A 12,724-nucleotide genomic window follows, 5' to 3' on the forward strand; every position below is an offset into this window, starting at 1 on the left:
CCTCCTCGCTTCCACCTGGGGCAAAGCTTGGACGGTACAGGAATGACACTGGGCCCCGAGGGTCATGGCCGAGCCACTCGGAACCCTCTGTACAGGATCCTGCGCCCCCGTTCTTCGGCCCTAACCAAAAGGACCACAGCCTCTGTTCCTCCCAAGCGTGGGAGAGAATGTACGGTTCCTTAGCAAAGGAACGGGCCGTTGGGCAGCCCACCTCCCGCCCCAGACCTGGTAGTCTCCCCACTTCTCCCGTGACAGCCAGGAAACAGGTACCCTCTTGGAAACCCCACTTTTTTGTGACCTGGCCCAGCCCCATCCCCATCCCCACATGCTGTGCTGCTGTAGCTGACAAGGGCCCCATCTCTGAGCCTGTTCCAGCCTGGTTGCCTGGGTCAAGTGAGACAGCGTGGGTGGAGCACCCCTCGCCAGCAGGCTCACTGGAATTACTAGAAGTTCAGTAGGGCGCCTGGGGCGGAGCCTTTCCTTCTCTCTTCAGTATCCCTGTAAGATGGAAGGGGTCGGACTGAATTACCCCGCCCCACAGAGGTCTCAGGCTCCGAGCAGCCCCTGGGCAGTCTGGAGGAACAGCCTGTGTTTCTTCCCAGTAATGCTGCCCGCTGGGCAAGAAAGCAACCGCGACGCCCAAGCTTCCTGCTGGAGCCCGTTGAGAGCCAGACGCCCCTGGGGTATGGCACCCTTGGGGGGCAGGGGTAGGTGGTGTGATTCTGGGGACTTTAGGGCTGGTGGCCCCCCTTCTGTCCTGCTCCTCGGGAGGGTACCATGCCTGACCAGCTCGTGTCTTCCCTCTGCTCAGGCCTGAGGCACTGTGGGAGCATGGCCTAGGCGAGGTCCAGCCAATAGGCCTTGCGCTGACAACACCCTTCCTGGCAAAGGCCCAGACAGCACTGGACCCAAGCAGCCCCCTGCCAAGCGCCCCTGGCCTGAAGCCGCCGCCCACAGCGAGTACAGGCCTGGAGCTGCTGCCCCCTTCTTCCTTCATGCTGCGTGGGGCGGAAGCACACACCTGGGTAAGTCCCCCTGGTTACCTGGGGTCCTGTTCTGTGGTCTGGTCTTCGTGCCAGTGCTCTTTTTTGTGCACTTGGTGCTATAGCCACAGGAGTACTCATTGCTTCAGGGGAAGATGCAGGGAGGCCTGTGCAGGGGCCAGTGTCCTAGGGGCATGGCAGGGAACAGCCCCTGAGGCCCATCCCTGCTCGTGACGCTTACATGGTGGAGACAAAAGAAACCCCGGCATGCAGACGAATGAAGAGACTGTGGATCGTGGAGGGTCATACAGGGCCTGTTGATAAGTCTGGACTTCAAGAACAGGAAGTTGTGGAGGATGGTTGGTGGCTGTGCTCGGGTCCAGCAAAGGGTGCTGGCGGCCGGGACTGGGGGGGTGGCTGTGGATGTCGTGGGAGGCAGACTAGGTAGGGCTTGCTCTGATGAGTCTGATAAGAGGGAAAGAAGGAATCGCGGATGGCTCCTGGGTTTCCGGCCTGAAAAGCTCAGGGAGTGATGAGTTCTTTACTGTGAGAGGGAAGATGGAGGGTGGGAACCCAGCAGCTGAAGCATCACGAGTGTGTCTTGAACCTGTCAGATTTGAGGTTAACACAATAGATTCAGCCTGGCCTTCAGGAACAAGGTCAGGGCTGGAGATCAAAGTTGACAATTCGTTGGGCTTCCCTGGTGGCGCAGTGGTTGAGAGTCCGCCTGCCGATGCAGAGAACGCGGGTTCGTGCCCCGGTCCGGGAAGATCCCACATGCCGCAGAGCGGCTGGGCCCGTGAGCCATGGCCGCTGAGCCTGCGCGTCCGGAGCCTGTGCTCCGCAACGGGAGAGGCCACAACAGTAAGAGGCCCGCGTACCACAAAAAAAAAAAAAAAAAAAAAAAAGTTGACAATTCGCAGCACAGGTTGAAGGTAAAGAACCGATGGGGTCATGGGGAGGAGTGGGGCCAAGACTCTGGTGCCTGTGATGTAGGAGTCAAGGAGTTCGGGTAAGGAGGCGAGGAAGCACGAGTGTGCAGTGGGCTTGGGCCCCGCAAGGAGCTGGTGCCTGAAGAGCTGTGACCTAAGTAGGGGTGGGGAGAGGGTGGGGGATGGGAGAGTGTCCATTCCCACCAGAGGACACTGTCACCAGGAGGGGAGGAGGGTTGTAGCTGTGGTTGGACAAGAACAGTTGCCACTGAAATGCATGGTCATTGTAGGAGGGGGTGTGAAAGGTCAGTAAGGCTGGAAACAGCTGCTTGGGTGGTCATGGGACTCTATTGGTGTCAGGTGCTGAATGAAGGGGCAGGACCAGGTGAGCTGGCTGTGGCAGGTGCAGGTGTGGGGAGCCCCAGCTCCCAACCTTCCTCCCGCTTCCCTGCTCAGTGTTCATCCTTCCTTTACAGGCATCAGCCCGGCCGACGATACCTGGGCTTTTGTCCCAGGCCCCTTCATCCCTGGCCAGTGTCCCCAACCCCCGTCTGCTCCTTCCTGGGGACTTCACAGGCACCAGGCCTGGGCCTGGCTCTGATACTACAGGTGTGTACCTGGGGCCTGTCAGTACCTCAAGTGCTCAGGTCACTCCCGGCACCTGGAATCCCTGGGTTCAGCCTGGGCCCAGACGGGAGGATGGTCAAGATCAAGCTTATTATCCTATTGCCACTGGCCACATGGACCTGGAGGCCGAGCTTGAGGGCATCCAGCAGCAACTGCAGGACTACCAGACCACGAAGCAGAACCTCAGGTGAGACCCAGAAACCCGCCTGGCACCCATCCATGGGGAACAGGGGGAGCTGTCTGCCCAGTGATGGCCCCTGCATGCAGGCGGCACCTCTCCCCTTCTGTCCTGCTCAGGAAGGCCCAGGTTGGCCTTACCTTCAGGAAAAGCTGAGCAAAACTTTACACCCGTGTCTTGTGGAAGCCGGTGGTCTACCGGGCAAGTGTGACTGACATGGGATGATGCAGTGAGCCACCCTGCTTTGTCTGGGTCCACAGCCCACGTACCCCACGCCCAGGCCTGGGACCCTCAGCGTGAGCAGCAACCTCAATCAGAGGGAAGCAGGCAGGTCCCATGCGGCCAGCTCTGCACAGGGAAGGACAGAGGGCATTTCTGCCTGAGGGTGGAACAGGAGCCCTTCTCCCTCCACCCACACCAGAAGTGTGCTGGGCCTCTGCCTCGGGCCAAGCCAGGCAGCAGGTGCGTCACTCCCTCAGGTCCTGCCAACGGCAAGCAAGCAGCCTGCGGCAGTGGCTGGAGCTGAGCCAGGAGGAGCCCAGGCCGGAGGACCAGGAAGCGGAGCGGCAGGTTCAGGAAGAACTGCAGGAGGTGAGACCTTGGGCAGCCCCGGGACAGCTCCCAGGCGGGGCTTCCTCTCAGCCTGCCCCCTCAACCTCCCCAGGTGGAAGCGCAGATCCAGCAGCTGGCCTCCAAGTTGCAGGCCCAGCGCCAGCCCATCCGCACCTGTATCACCCGCATCCATGCCCTGCGGCAGGCTCTGTGCTAGTCACCACCCCATGTCCAGGAACAGAATGCAAAACTGCAGTGAGTTTATTTCAAAATGTTGCAATTAAATGAATTACTGTTCAGAAGTCTCCCACTTTTCATACAAAAATACTGTGCTACTGATACAGTTGAAAAAGTTCAAATGGCTTCTCCTGCAGGAGAAATTCACAGCATCCCCAGGAAACATGAAATCTGGCCCTATCCCCACAATCAGCGGCTCCCTAAGGACTGTGTACCTGTTGCCTGGGGACAGGTTTTCTAGGCACTGACATTCTCCCCTCCTCCACACATCAAATACACCACCAAGGTTCCTCTGCCTCTAACATAAGCCCCTGATCAATAGCAGCAACTTTCTGTAGGCCTAGATACAGGGGACCCAAGCTCTCCCCTGGCCCCAGCTGGGCCACCACCAGCTAGCTGCCTGCCCCTTTTGCTTTGGACACCACTGAGGGGGTTTGGTAATGGGTCCTGCCTACTGGAAAGAGGACCTGCCAGCTCCGGGAGGTCACTCATCGGGGCCTGCAACGCACAGAGCCATTAGTGAGCACCCTCGGAAGTTGACGGCAGAGTTGGAGGTGATGCGTTCAGCCACAAGTGCAAAGAGAGGACAGCTTTTCCCAACAAGCAGGGTGGGGCAAATTTGGGAGCAGTTGCATTAAGGGCCCTGGTCTGGGACCCACAGTCAGTGCCAGGAGGCACCTCACCCCATGCAAGGGAGGCCAAAAAGCAGTGATAGGAGGAGCAGCAAGAATGTACTTTAACTACCACTTATCTTAAAACGGAAATCAGACCAACCGAGTGCTCGGCCAGGAGATGTAGTCTCCAGTTTATACAACACGTTAGAAAATCTCCAAGAGGGAATCAATCGTCCCGGCCTGCACTTTCTCTTCAGGTGGGTAGGGGGAAGATGTAGGTCTAGGACATGAGGGGGGCTCTGACAACCTTGTCTGCACCCTGGACAGCAGGGACAGGAGTCACCCAGGTCCTGCCTGGTCAGACCCGACGGTCCCCTCCCTAGATAGCCTCAGAGGCTCCCCCTGAAAAGACCCTCACATTTCTGTGGAAAAGACCCCTCAGCAGCTGTGGCCATGAAAGAGGCTCTAGAGAGAGCCCAGAGCCTCCCCGAATCGGATTTTCTGTCCCGCTTTCAGCTTGAAGTTGAAGTCCTTGGGGGCCTCGAAGATAAGCACAATGGTGGAGCCCAGGTTGAACTCGCCCAGGTGCTCGCCCTTGCGCATGGGGATGCCCTCCTTGTTCGTGTGCGTCACGAAGCTGAAGTCATTGTAGGAGCCCTTGCTGTACCGTGGGCTGTTTGTGTGCAGGTCCTGTGGGAGGTGGAGGCAGAGCACGTGGACCTTGAACACACCTGCTGCCGTCCCGAACCTGTCCCCCACCCTGCTCAGAAAGGGAGGTCCGGACAGCAGCTCAGGCCATGGACCAGGCCTAACCCGATAGCCCCTGACCAGCTGTGAACTGGAGGGAAATGGAGGATTCAGACCCAACTGTTCACTAGTATGCACGGTGCCACAACATCAGCACCCGGGGGGCTGAGGGGCAAACCGACAGCAAGAGGGGAAGCCCCACGGGCACTGGCACCCCTCACACTTGGCCTCCATCAGCATGCCCCACCCAAGCTCCCCTTGAGTTTCTGCAGAAGCAAAGTGCCAGGCAGGGAAGTTAATTCCCTCCCTCACCAGCCACCTCAAGACAGGAGTGGGTGGGGGATAAGCAGAGCAGAAGCTCAGGGCCCAGCCCCTCCTTGGGGCAGCTGCTCCGCACAGCCAGGCCTGGTGGGGGATGTGCCCTCCTAGAACTTACAGTCCCGATGGACCTGGCTGCACAGGAGACGGTGCAAGTGGCCTAGCCCTTGGGCTTCGGCAGGATCTGGGCTCTGCTTACCCGGTCAAAGTAGATGCGGATGGAGCCCACGTTGGTGGCCCCCACAGCCGTCAGTGAGAAGAAGCCGTGTTTCCAGTCACCAGTCAGGACTACCCGCTCATTGTGGCAGAAGAGCTCTTTGATCCAGCGGGCCATGCCGGGGTTCACGGACATCAGGGAGCCTGTGGGGACAGACACTGCCACTCCCTGCCCATCGGGAGGACAAGCCTCCCAGAGCCCAGTGTAGACGTCTACTCTGGGAGGGCCCAAGACCCACTGTACCCCCCAGCCTGCCCCTGCCACCCACGCCCAGCAGTCACCTCACAGCTTTGGAGCCTGCGTCCCCTGACAGCAAGAAGCTGAGGACCTCTCTGAGGCCCCCAGGGGCAGGTCCCACCCATGTGCTGGCCCAGGCCTACCTGGGAAGTGGCGCCGGTGGGAGACAGTCCAGTCAGTGGGGGAATGGAAGCAGTGGTAGTCCCCGGGGGCCAGGTAGATGACGCAGTGGTAGAGCTCGTTCCCTTCTCGGGTGACCAGCTGGCTCCTGAAGGAGCCAGAGGAGGTCGCTGTGGGGCAGACACGAGCCAGGCACTCAGACAAGCACTTGATGCTGCCCAACACGAAGCCTGCGTGCAGCCTGGACACTGGCTCCAGGAAGGCCTGAAGCTGCGGGCAGAGTAACTACTGGTCTACAGGCCTCCCAGACCCACTCCCATCCCCACCCTCCACCCTCTGACATCCAGCGCAGCCACACCACAGCACAGCTGCCTGGCCGCCACCGGGCCAGGACCCACCTGGTGGGAAGGGCAGGTCCTCTGCGGGGATGCGAGGGCCCAGGAACGACTCCAGCGAGTAGGTGACCCCCTTCACCTGCTCTACCTCGCAGTTCTTCACCTGCCCGAAGTTGAGGATCTTCCCATCTGATGGGCTGATCTGTAAGGGCCAGGAGAGGCTCGGTGTGGGGGAGGGGAGGGGACAGAGGGCAGGGCCGCCGCCTCCTTGGGGTTTGGCCTGGGAGGAGTGCCCACCAGGCCACCTGTTCCTAAAGGCACAGCCAAGAGCTGCCTGTACGGAGGCAGGAATAGAAGGTGGGGTTGGGCCTCACCACGCTGTGCAGGCCGCACACGGGCCGGGCCTGTGGCTTCAGCTTGCGCCGGAAGAACTCGCTGAGGTTGCGGTAGTGGTGCAGGTCCTCCACGGCGGCCTCCTTCATGTTAACCCCGAAAGTCCAGATGTACAGGCTGTAGACGGGCCTGCGCAACCAGTGCGGCAGCTCCACTTGGTTGAGACGGCCCCAAGCCCGCGATAGCAAGCGCGTCGGCACCGACTTGTACAGGGCCACCTGCAGGCCGCAGGCAGGCAGGTGAGTCAGCCACACTGTGTGCTCACCCCCCAACCACCCCCATCAGCCGGTACCCTCTCCCCTCCCCATGGGGGCCACCTCCTGAGGCCTGAGCAGCTTGTCCCCACGAGGGCTTTGTGACATGGTTGTCTCTCACCAGGAACCAGACTGAGCTTCCAAATCTCTCACACACAGTACCAGACCAGCACAGAAGGGAGAGACCTCTGGTGCGCGGGCAAGTCCACAGCCCAAAGCGCATGTGCTCGTCCCCCACCCCACCCCGAGGTTGGGGACTCTCATGCAGATGGGTTGACCACTGACACCCACCCTGTCCACAAAGCTGTCCCCACCTGGTGCTCCTCCAGGAGGCAGAGGGGACTCGGCCTCTCAGTCGGACCCTCCAGCCAAACTCAGGGCCAGACGACCCAGAAGGGGCAGCCTCTTAAACCTCAAGTGCCTCTACCATAGTGGGACGTGCTTCTAATTGGTGGCTGCTGCTTGCTGAACACAACCAAGACACCGAGTCCCCAAAGCATAAAAGCAATTCCATTCCAACTTTAAACACCTTTAAAGAGGCAATAAGTTAGCGGCTCCCAGCTGACGCCCGTCCGCGGGGGCGGCCCAGGGGGCTGCCCTATGACCCCAGGCCTAATGCCCAGTGCCCCATAGGTGCCCCTGAGCTTTCAAACCCTGGCAACACCCTACGTGGGCTGTCCAAGGGCCTGGGAGCAGGGTTTCCTCCTTGGGGCCAGCTTGCCTGAGAGCCAGGCACAGCCAGGCCGCTCCCTTACGCAGCCCTGCCTGGGGCTCCTGGGTCCTCAAAGGCATCCTCACCCAAAGGGGCCCACACAGGCTCCAGCCTCCCTGAACCACCCTCTGGCGTCCAGAAATTAATTTGGATTCTTCTCAAAATCACCCCTAAGCTCTTTTCAGACACCATTTTCTGAATGCCCAATGTGGGTTCTTTCCAGAAGCAGAGTCCCCACGTGGCAGAAATGCAGGCAAAGAGAGCAGGCAGTGGACGGTGGGCCGTTACAGTCACCTGTCTGCAGCCCACCCTCTCCACAGGCTCGCCTTCCAACATGACCCTGCCGGAGCGCTCAGGCCCCACAGCACCACCTCTGATCTGACAAATGTCTCCTCCTCGGTCTCCTGGGCCCCAACCTCAGGCCTGCCTGGGGGGAGGCCAGGCCGCAGCCCCTGCACACTTACCCTGCTCACAGGTCTCCATCCCACCCGGCTGAGTGGCCTGAGGGCGCCAAGGGGCAGGAGGTAGTAGAGGACCGTCAGGGGCCAGGAGCGCAGTTTCAGGGCGGGTTTGGACATGCAGCTCAGCTGTCCCAGCCTTCGCCTCAGGGCCAGCTGGGGGAAATACAACCTGCAGGGCACATGTCCGCACACAGCCAGGGTCAGGGGAGGACCGGGGGCCCCACCTCACCCTCAGCAGGTTCGCCTCTCGATGGAGTCGGGCAGCACCGGCCAAACTCCTTCATCCCAACCCCACTCTGAGTTGGGGGCTTGGCTGCCTCTGGTCAGCAGACTCACTTCCCAGTCTCCCCACCTGCCTGTCAGCTGAGACACACAGGGTGAGGCACCTCTCAGATGGAGTAGCTTCTGAACCTGGCAGGGACCCCGGAGAGGACCTTGGGGCTGAGTGCACCAGGAAGATGGTGCAGCGCCTGCCTTGCGGCCCCCTACCGGCCTGGGGCCAGCTCTGCCCACACAGGCTCCGAGGAGAGCTAGTCTGATCCCCCTTAGCCCCTGGCAGCGCAGGATCTGGGAAAATCTCTTCATGGCTCCAAGCCTCTTATTTCCTCATTTGAGGGGCCTGACAAGATCACAAAGGAACATACAAACATGCACAAGCACTAGTGCGCGTGTACACACACACGCACACTCACGCACGCATGCACGCGCGCTACTGCTCCATCATCCCCGTGGTCTTTCTGCATCAGGTCAGGTTCTCCAAAACGATCCAGAGGTTGGTGGGGATAAGCTCCCCGCCAACCCTCAGGCCGCCTTCCAGGTCTGCTGGGGCCACATACACCTGACCCAGGCCCCTCCTTCCGATAAAGGTAGGTGGGCTTTCCCCAGACCCCACCAGCTCAAATTCAGCGCATTCAGCCAGGCTCAGCCTCGGGGGAGCCAGACTCTGGGATGAGCCTTTCCACCGGAACCCTGGCCCTCCTGAGGCATGACACTGAGGCCCAAGTCACCTTGCCACATGCCTAGGACCTAGAAAGTGCTCCTGAGGCCCCAGTGTGGCCATCAGAAGACCACACTGCCACCCACTCTGAGAATGTCCCGGGGCTTTGGTTTCCTCATCTACAGAAACACTTCATTCAACTGGAGAATAAGGCTCCATCTGTGCCTGTGTGCTTTCAGAGCAGCTCTGTCCTCTGCCCCCAATTGCTCAACAAACCAAGGAACAAAGAGGCACCTCAGCTGATATGAAAAGCAGAAAAAAATAGAGAACTGAGCCGAAGGCCAGGCCCTGCAGCTCAATGGTGGCCCTGGGAGGCGCTGCTTCTTCACTGCTCACCAGACCCCCTGTGTCCACTGTCTCTCCCATCCCACTCCCTCCAGCTTTAAGAAGGTCTGGCAAGTGGGTAGGGGCCAAGCAAAGCCTGACATCACTGCTCTCCCCTGGGCTCCCCCCATCTACCTCGCTCTCTGCAGAAGTACAGGGACCAATCTCGGAGGAGCTGTGCTGCAGCGGGGCCGGGGCGCAGCGCAGACACTGGCCCACCAGCCTGCTGGCCCCCCAGTACCTGAAACAGGCTCTCCGACTCAGGCCCCCCGGGCCAGGCCCCTCCAGCCACCGCCACCACCTCCACCACGGGGCCGCTGGACGTGAACTCTGACCTTTCGGGGGTCGAGGCGGGGCGAGGCCAGGTTAGGACGCAGCCATGGCCCGCAGCATCTCACCATTTTGCCGCGCGGAGCTCCGGTCCTCGCCGCGCCTCTGACTGACACATGGTGGGCGGCGCAGGGAAGCAGTGCCAGGCTCGCTCCCTTTGTCTCTCCTCCTTTCTCCCTTCCCCCCCGGAGCTCCTGCGCTGTCACCGCTCCTCGCCCCGGCGGCTGCGGCTGGGGGACCGCTCCCTGGCTAGGTCCAGTCCAACGGATCAGGGCTGTTGCAGAGACAGGCACCATCACACACCTGCTCAGCCTGCGCACCGGCCCCGCCCTCGGCCCGTTCTGTCCCTGGCTTGGCTGCCTGCCTGCTCCCAGCAGGGAGGGGACCCGGCGCCTCTGAACCCAGGAGCACAAGTGGGAATCTGAGCCCCGCGCTCCAGGCGGGCGCCCAGCGTCGGCCTGTCTGCGGCCCCGGCGGCCCCTCCCTCACTGGGACCTGACCCATTTTCCTTTCAGATGACAAAGTAGCATCTGAGGGATGAGGGCGCAGGAAGGCAGGAGAGGCGCGGCGGTGAGACCCCAGCATCTGGCCTGTTCTGGCTCTCTCCTCGTCGTCGTCCCCACCCACCGCCTCAGGGTCCCCCATATCTGCCTCCTCTGAAGAGGGGCACCAGGGCGACCTCAGGGAAACCAGCCGCCCCGCCTTCCCATCTCTCTGGGGAGGAACAGCACTTTGGTCTGCGGCCGCCCGGCTCCCTGAGAGGACGCCCAGCCTCTGCAGATCATGGGCAGGGGGAGAGCAAACATTCTGCAGCCTAGGAGTCACAGCCCACCCAACGCAGCCCTCAACCCACGCACCTGGCGTCGTCTTTAGATGAAGACATGCGGGGTCCCAGGGCTGCTCCGAAGGCAGAGAACTGACCCGGCCCAGGCCCCCGCGCCGAGACCGGACAAGAGGCCCCAACTCGGACATGGTTCGACCCTCACAGGCTGAACTTCTGAGGTCCTGGGCAAACCCACCTCAGCCAAGGAGGTGAAAACCGCCAGCCCGACACCTGCCAGATCTCTAGGTGTGAGTGGCCACGGGGCTGGATGAGACTGACTAAGGTCTGGACGTTAGCATGGATTTCCACCCCTGCCAAGGCCCACCCCACCTCAGACCAGGACCCCTCGGCAAGCTCATCTCCCCAGGCCACCCGCCTCGCTGAGTGGCCGTTGAATGGCAGGAGGGCGCCCACACAGGCCTCCTCCTGCCCAAGGCCCCATGGAAACTCTGGCTTTTGCCTGGCCAGGCTCCAGCTGAGGTCCCACTAACTCCCTTCCTACAGCCCACCTGCCGAGCACAGCCCTGCCCCGCCCTCCCAGCCTCGGGCCCCAAACTCGCCTCCCGGTGGCTCCCCAGGAAACAGGCCCAGCGGGGTGATGGGCAGTCAGGGTTGCTCCTGAAGCTAGGCTCCAGGACAAGGCTCTCTCCCCGACTCTAGAAACTTTAGAAAGCTTGGGCTGCGTGCACAACCGGGATTCACAGTGGGGGCTGGAGACGCCTTGTGGGCGGGGATGAGAGCCAGGCCTCCTCCTGCCAGTTTTCCTCGGTGGGACCTTGACCGCTGCAGGATGTTGTCAGAAAGGCACGTTCAGGAAGCCACAGACAAACCCAGCTTGGCCCAAAACCTCAGGACCTCAAAGCAAATCCCCGTGTGTGCCTTTGCATTGCATTCTCCCCCAAGGCCTCCAGTCCAGGGGCCTGACCGGGCCACACAGCCCACCAGGGCAGTGGAGGGGACTCTGGGGGACCAGCCCAAGGAGCTGCTATCCTGGAGAGACTCCAGGAACTGCCCTGAGAAGCTGGGCAGGAGGTCTTCACGCCTCAGTCCTGTCTCTGTCACTATTCTACTTCCTCTTCTAAAACGGGACACTGAGACCAGGGTCAGGTTTCTTTTAAATCACCAGTGTTCCCCAAAAGGCCCCCAGCAAGCTGACATGAATTCAGCTGTCCACCAGGAAGCGGGCCAACACCCTCTGACTAGCTCAGAGCCGCAGGACGGAGGGAAGGGGGTCCCTAGAGGTCACCCCTTCTCACTTTCCAGGAGCAGAGCCACTTCCTCAGCCAACAGTGCTCCCAGCATCCCCACCTCAGAGCCCCACTTGCCCTCTGCGCCTACAGTGGCCTTTGGAGGCCAAGCTAGAGCCTTCTCCCTTTCTGGTTCCCTGAGTGCAACTCGGGGAGTTCAGGCCTGAAGGAGGAGCCTGCAAGGAGAGCGCCCTGAAGCAGAGAAGTACAGACACCTTCCCTCTCTCCTGAGAGTCTCAAGGACACTCTGTGGAGGTGAGTTTGGGGCTATGACCAGTAGGACTTTAAAGTCATTACATGGCCATGTGGAACATGAGAACACAGAGGCTTTGGTGGGGGGAAAGGACAATCTGGTTACTGTGATCCTGGATGCCCTCCCCCCACCCTCGCGCTGAGAGCTGGGAAAGGCCTTGCAAGTCACACATGCTCTCTGAGTCTCAGTTTCCTTATCTGGAAATGGGAAGGGTCCTTCCTCCTGTTCACCGGCCTTGAGTCTCAGATCAAAGCTGTGACCAAGGCCAGGAACAACTCTGCTTAGAAACCCTACGCCTCTCTTCCACCCAAGAACTTAGTGCAGCCTCACCCCCCAGACCTGGCTCCCAATGCCTCCCCCCTCCCTTTCCAAACCCACGCTCTGGGAGGACAGAAGTTTGCTACCACTGGGAAGATGGAAGGAACAGGGCAGAGGAGGCAGTTCTGACAGAGGAGCCCAAACCACAGGGGCAGCGATGATGTGAGTAGGAAGAGATGGCTCAACAGGACCATGTTGCGGAGGGGGCTCACCTTTGTCAGGACGTGCTGTTCTGGGAGTTCACATCCCAGAGGTGCTGCAGCATCCCCACCCACCCCTCACCGCCCTCGACGAAGGCCTTGCAACCCTGCACGTGTCCAGCCCGAGAGCCCAAGGATGTGCTCCTGCTCCCTGAGTGGAAAGCTCACTGGGTGCCAGTTACCCGGCCTGAAGCCTCAGCAGAAACCCCCGGTGCCCCCCAAAACATGCGTCCCCAGCCTGACTTGCTGTGCACACTCCCGGCTCTGGAGGGCAGGGCTGCTGGGTAGCTGTGTCCAGGTGGGGCCACCAACCAT

The 12,724-nt window shown here is 60.8% G+C and overlaps 2 protein-coding genes across 13 annotated transcripts in view; one reads left to right on the forward strand and one right to left on the reverse strand.

The window, feature by feature from the left end:
• The window catches only part of SFI1 (SFI1 centrin binding protein), a gene marked incomplete at its 3' end in the record, with an annotated part of 77,871 nt that extends 74,311 nt beyond the window's left edge, over positions 1–3,560 (forward strand). For 6 of the 9 annotated variants that reach the window (XM_081251684.1, XM_081251682.1, XM_081251679.1 and 3 more), the window contains 4 exons: positions 603–707; positions 812–1,025; positions 2,392–2,729; positions 3,200–3,560. In XM_081251684.1, coding sequence (XP_081107810.1) covers positions 603–707; positions 812–1,025; positions 2,392–2,729; positions 3,200–3,560 — 1,018 coding nt within the window. Of the gene's footprint in view, positions 1–602; positions 708–789; positions 1,026–2,391; positions 2,730–3,199 lie in introns of those variants that run through there. The other 3 variants (XM_081251680.1, XM_081251678.1, XM_081251686.1) reach the window with 3 other exon arrangements.
• Positions 3,516–12,724, reverse strand: part of PISD (phosphatidylserine decarboxylase) — a 37,834-nt gene continuing 28,625 nt past the window's right edge. Inside the window, exons 1-7 of one of the 4 annotated variants that reach the window (XM_081251689.1) lie at positions 9,637–9,817; positions 7,921–8,086; positions 6,472–6,708; positions 6,161–6,299; positions 5,786–5,932; positions 5,388–5,548; positions 3,516–4,813 (exon numbers count right to left, since the gene is read on the reverse strand). In XM_081251689.1, the coding sequence (XP_081107815.1) occupies positions 4,589–4,813; positions 5,388–5,548; positions 5,786–5,932; positions 6,161–6,299; positions 6,472–6,708; positions 7,921–8,086; positions 9,637–9,686 (1,125 nt within the window). In that variant the 5' untranslated portion in view covers positions 9,687–9,817 and the 3' untranslated portion in view covers positions 3,516–4,588. Of the gene's footprint in view, positions 4,814–5,387; positions 5,549–5,785; positions 5,933–6,160; positions 6,300–6,471; positions 6,709–7,920; positions 8,087–9,636; positions 9,818–12,724 lie in introns of those variants that run through there. The other 3 variants (XM_081251687.1, XM_081251688.1, XM_081251690.1) reach the window with 3 other exon arrangements.

This window comes from Mesoplodon bidens, assembly GCF_964165515.1.
Source record: "Mesoplodon bidens genome assembly, chromosome: 13".
Classification (NCBI taxonomy): Eukaryota; Metazoa; Chordata; class Mammalia; order Artiodactyla; family Ziphiidae; genus Mesoplodon; species Mesoplodon bidens.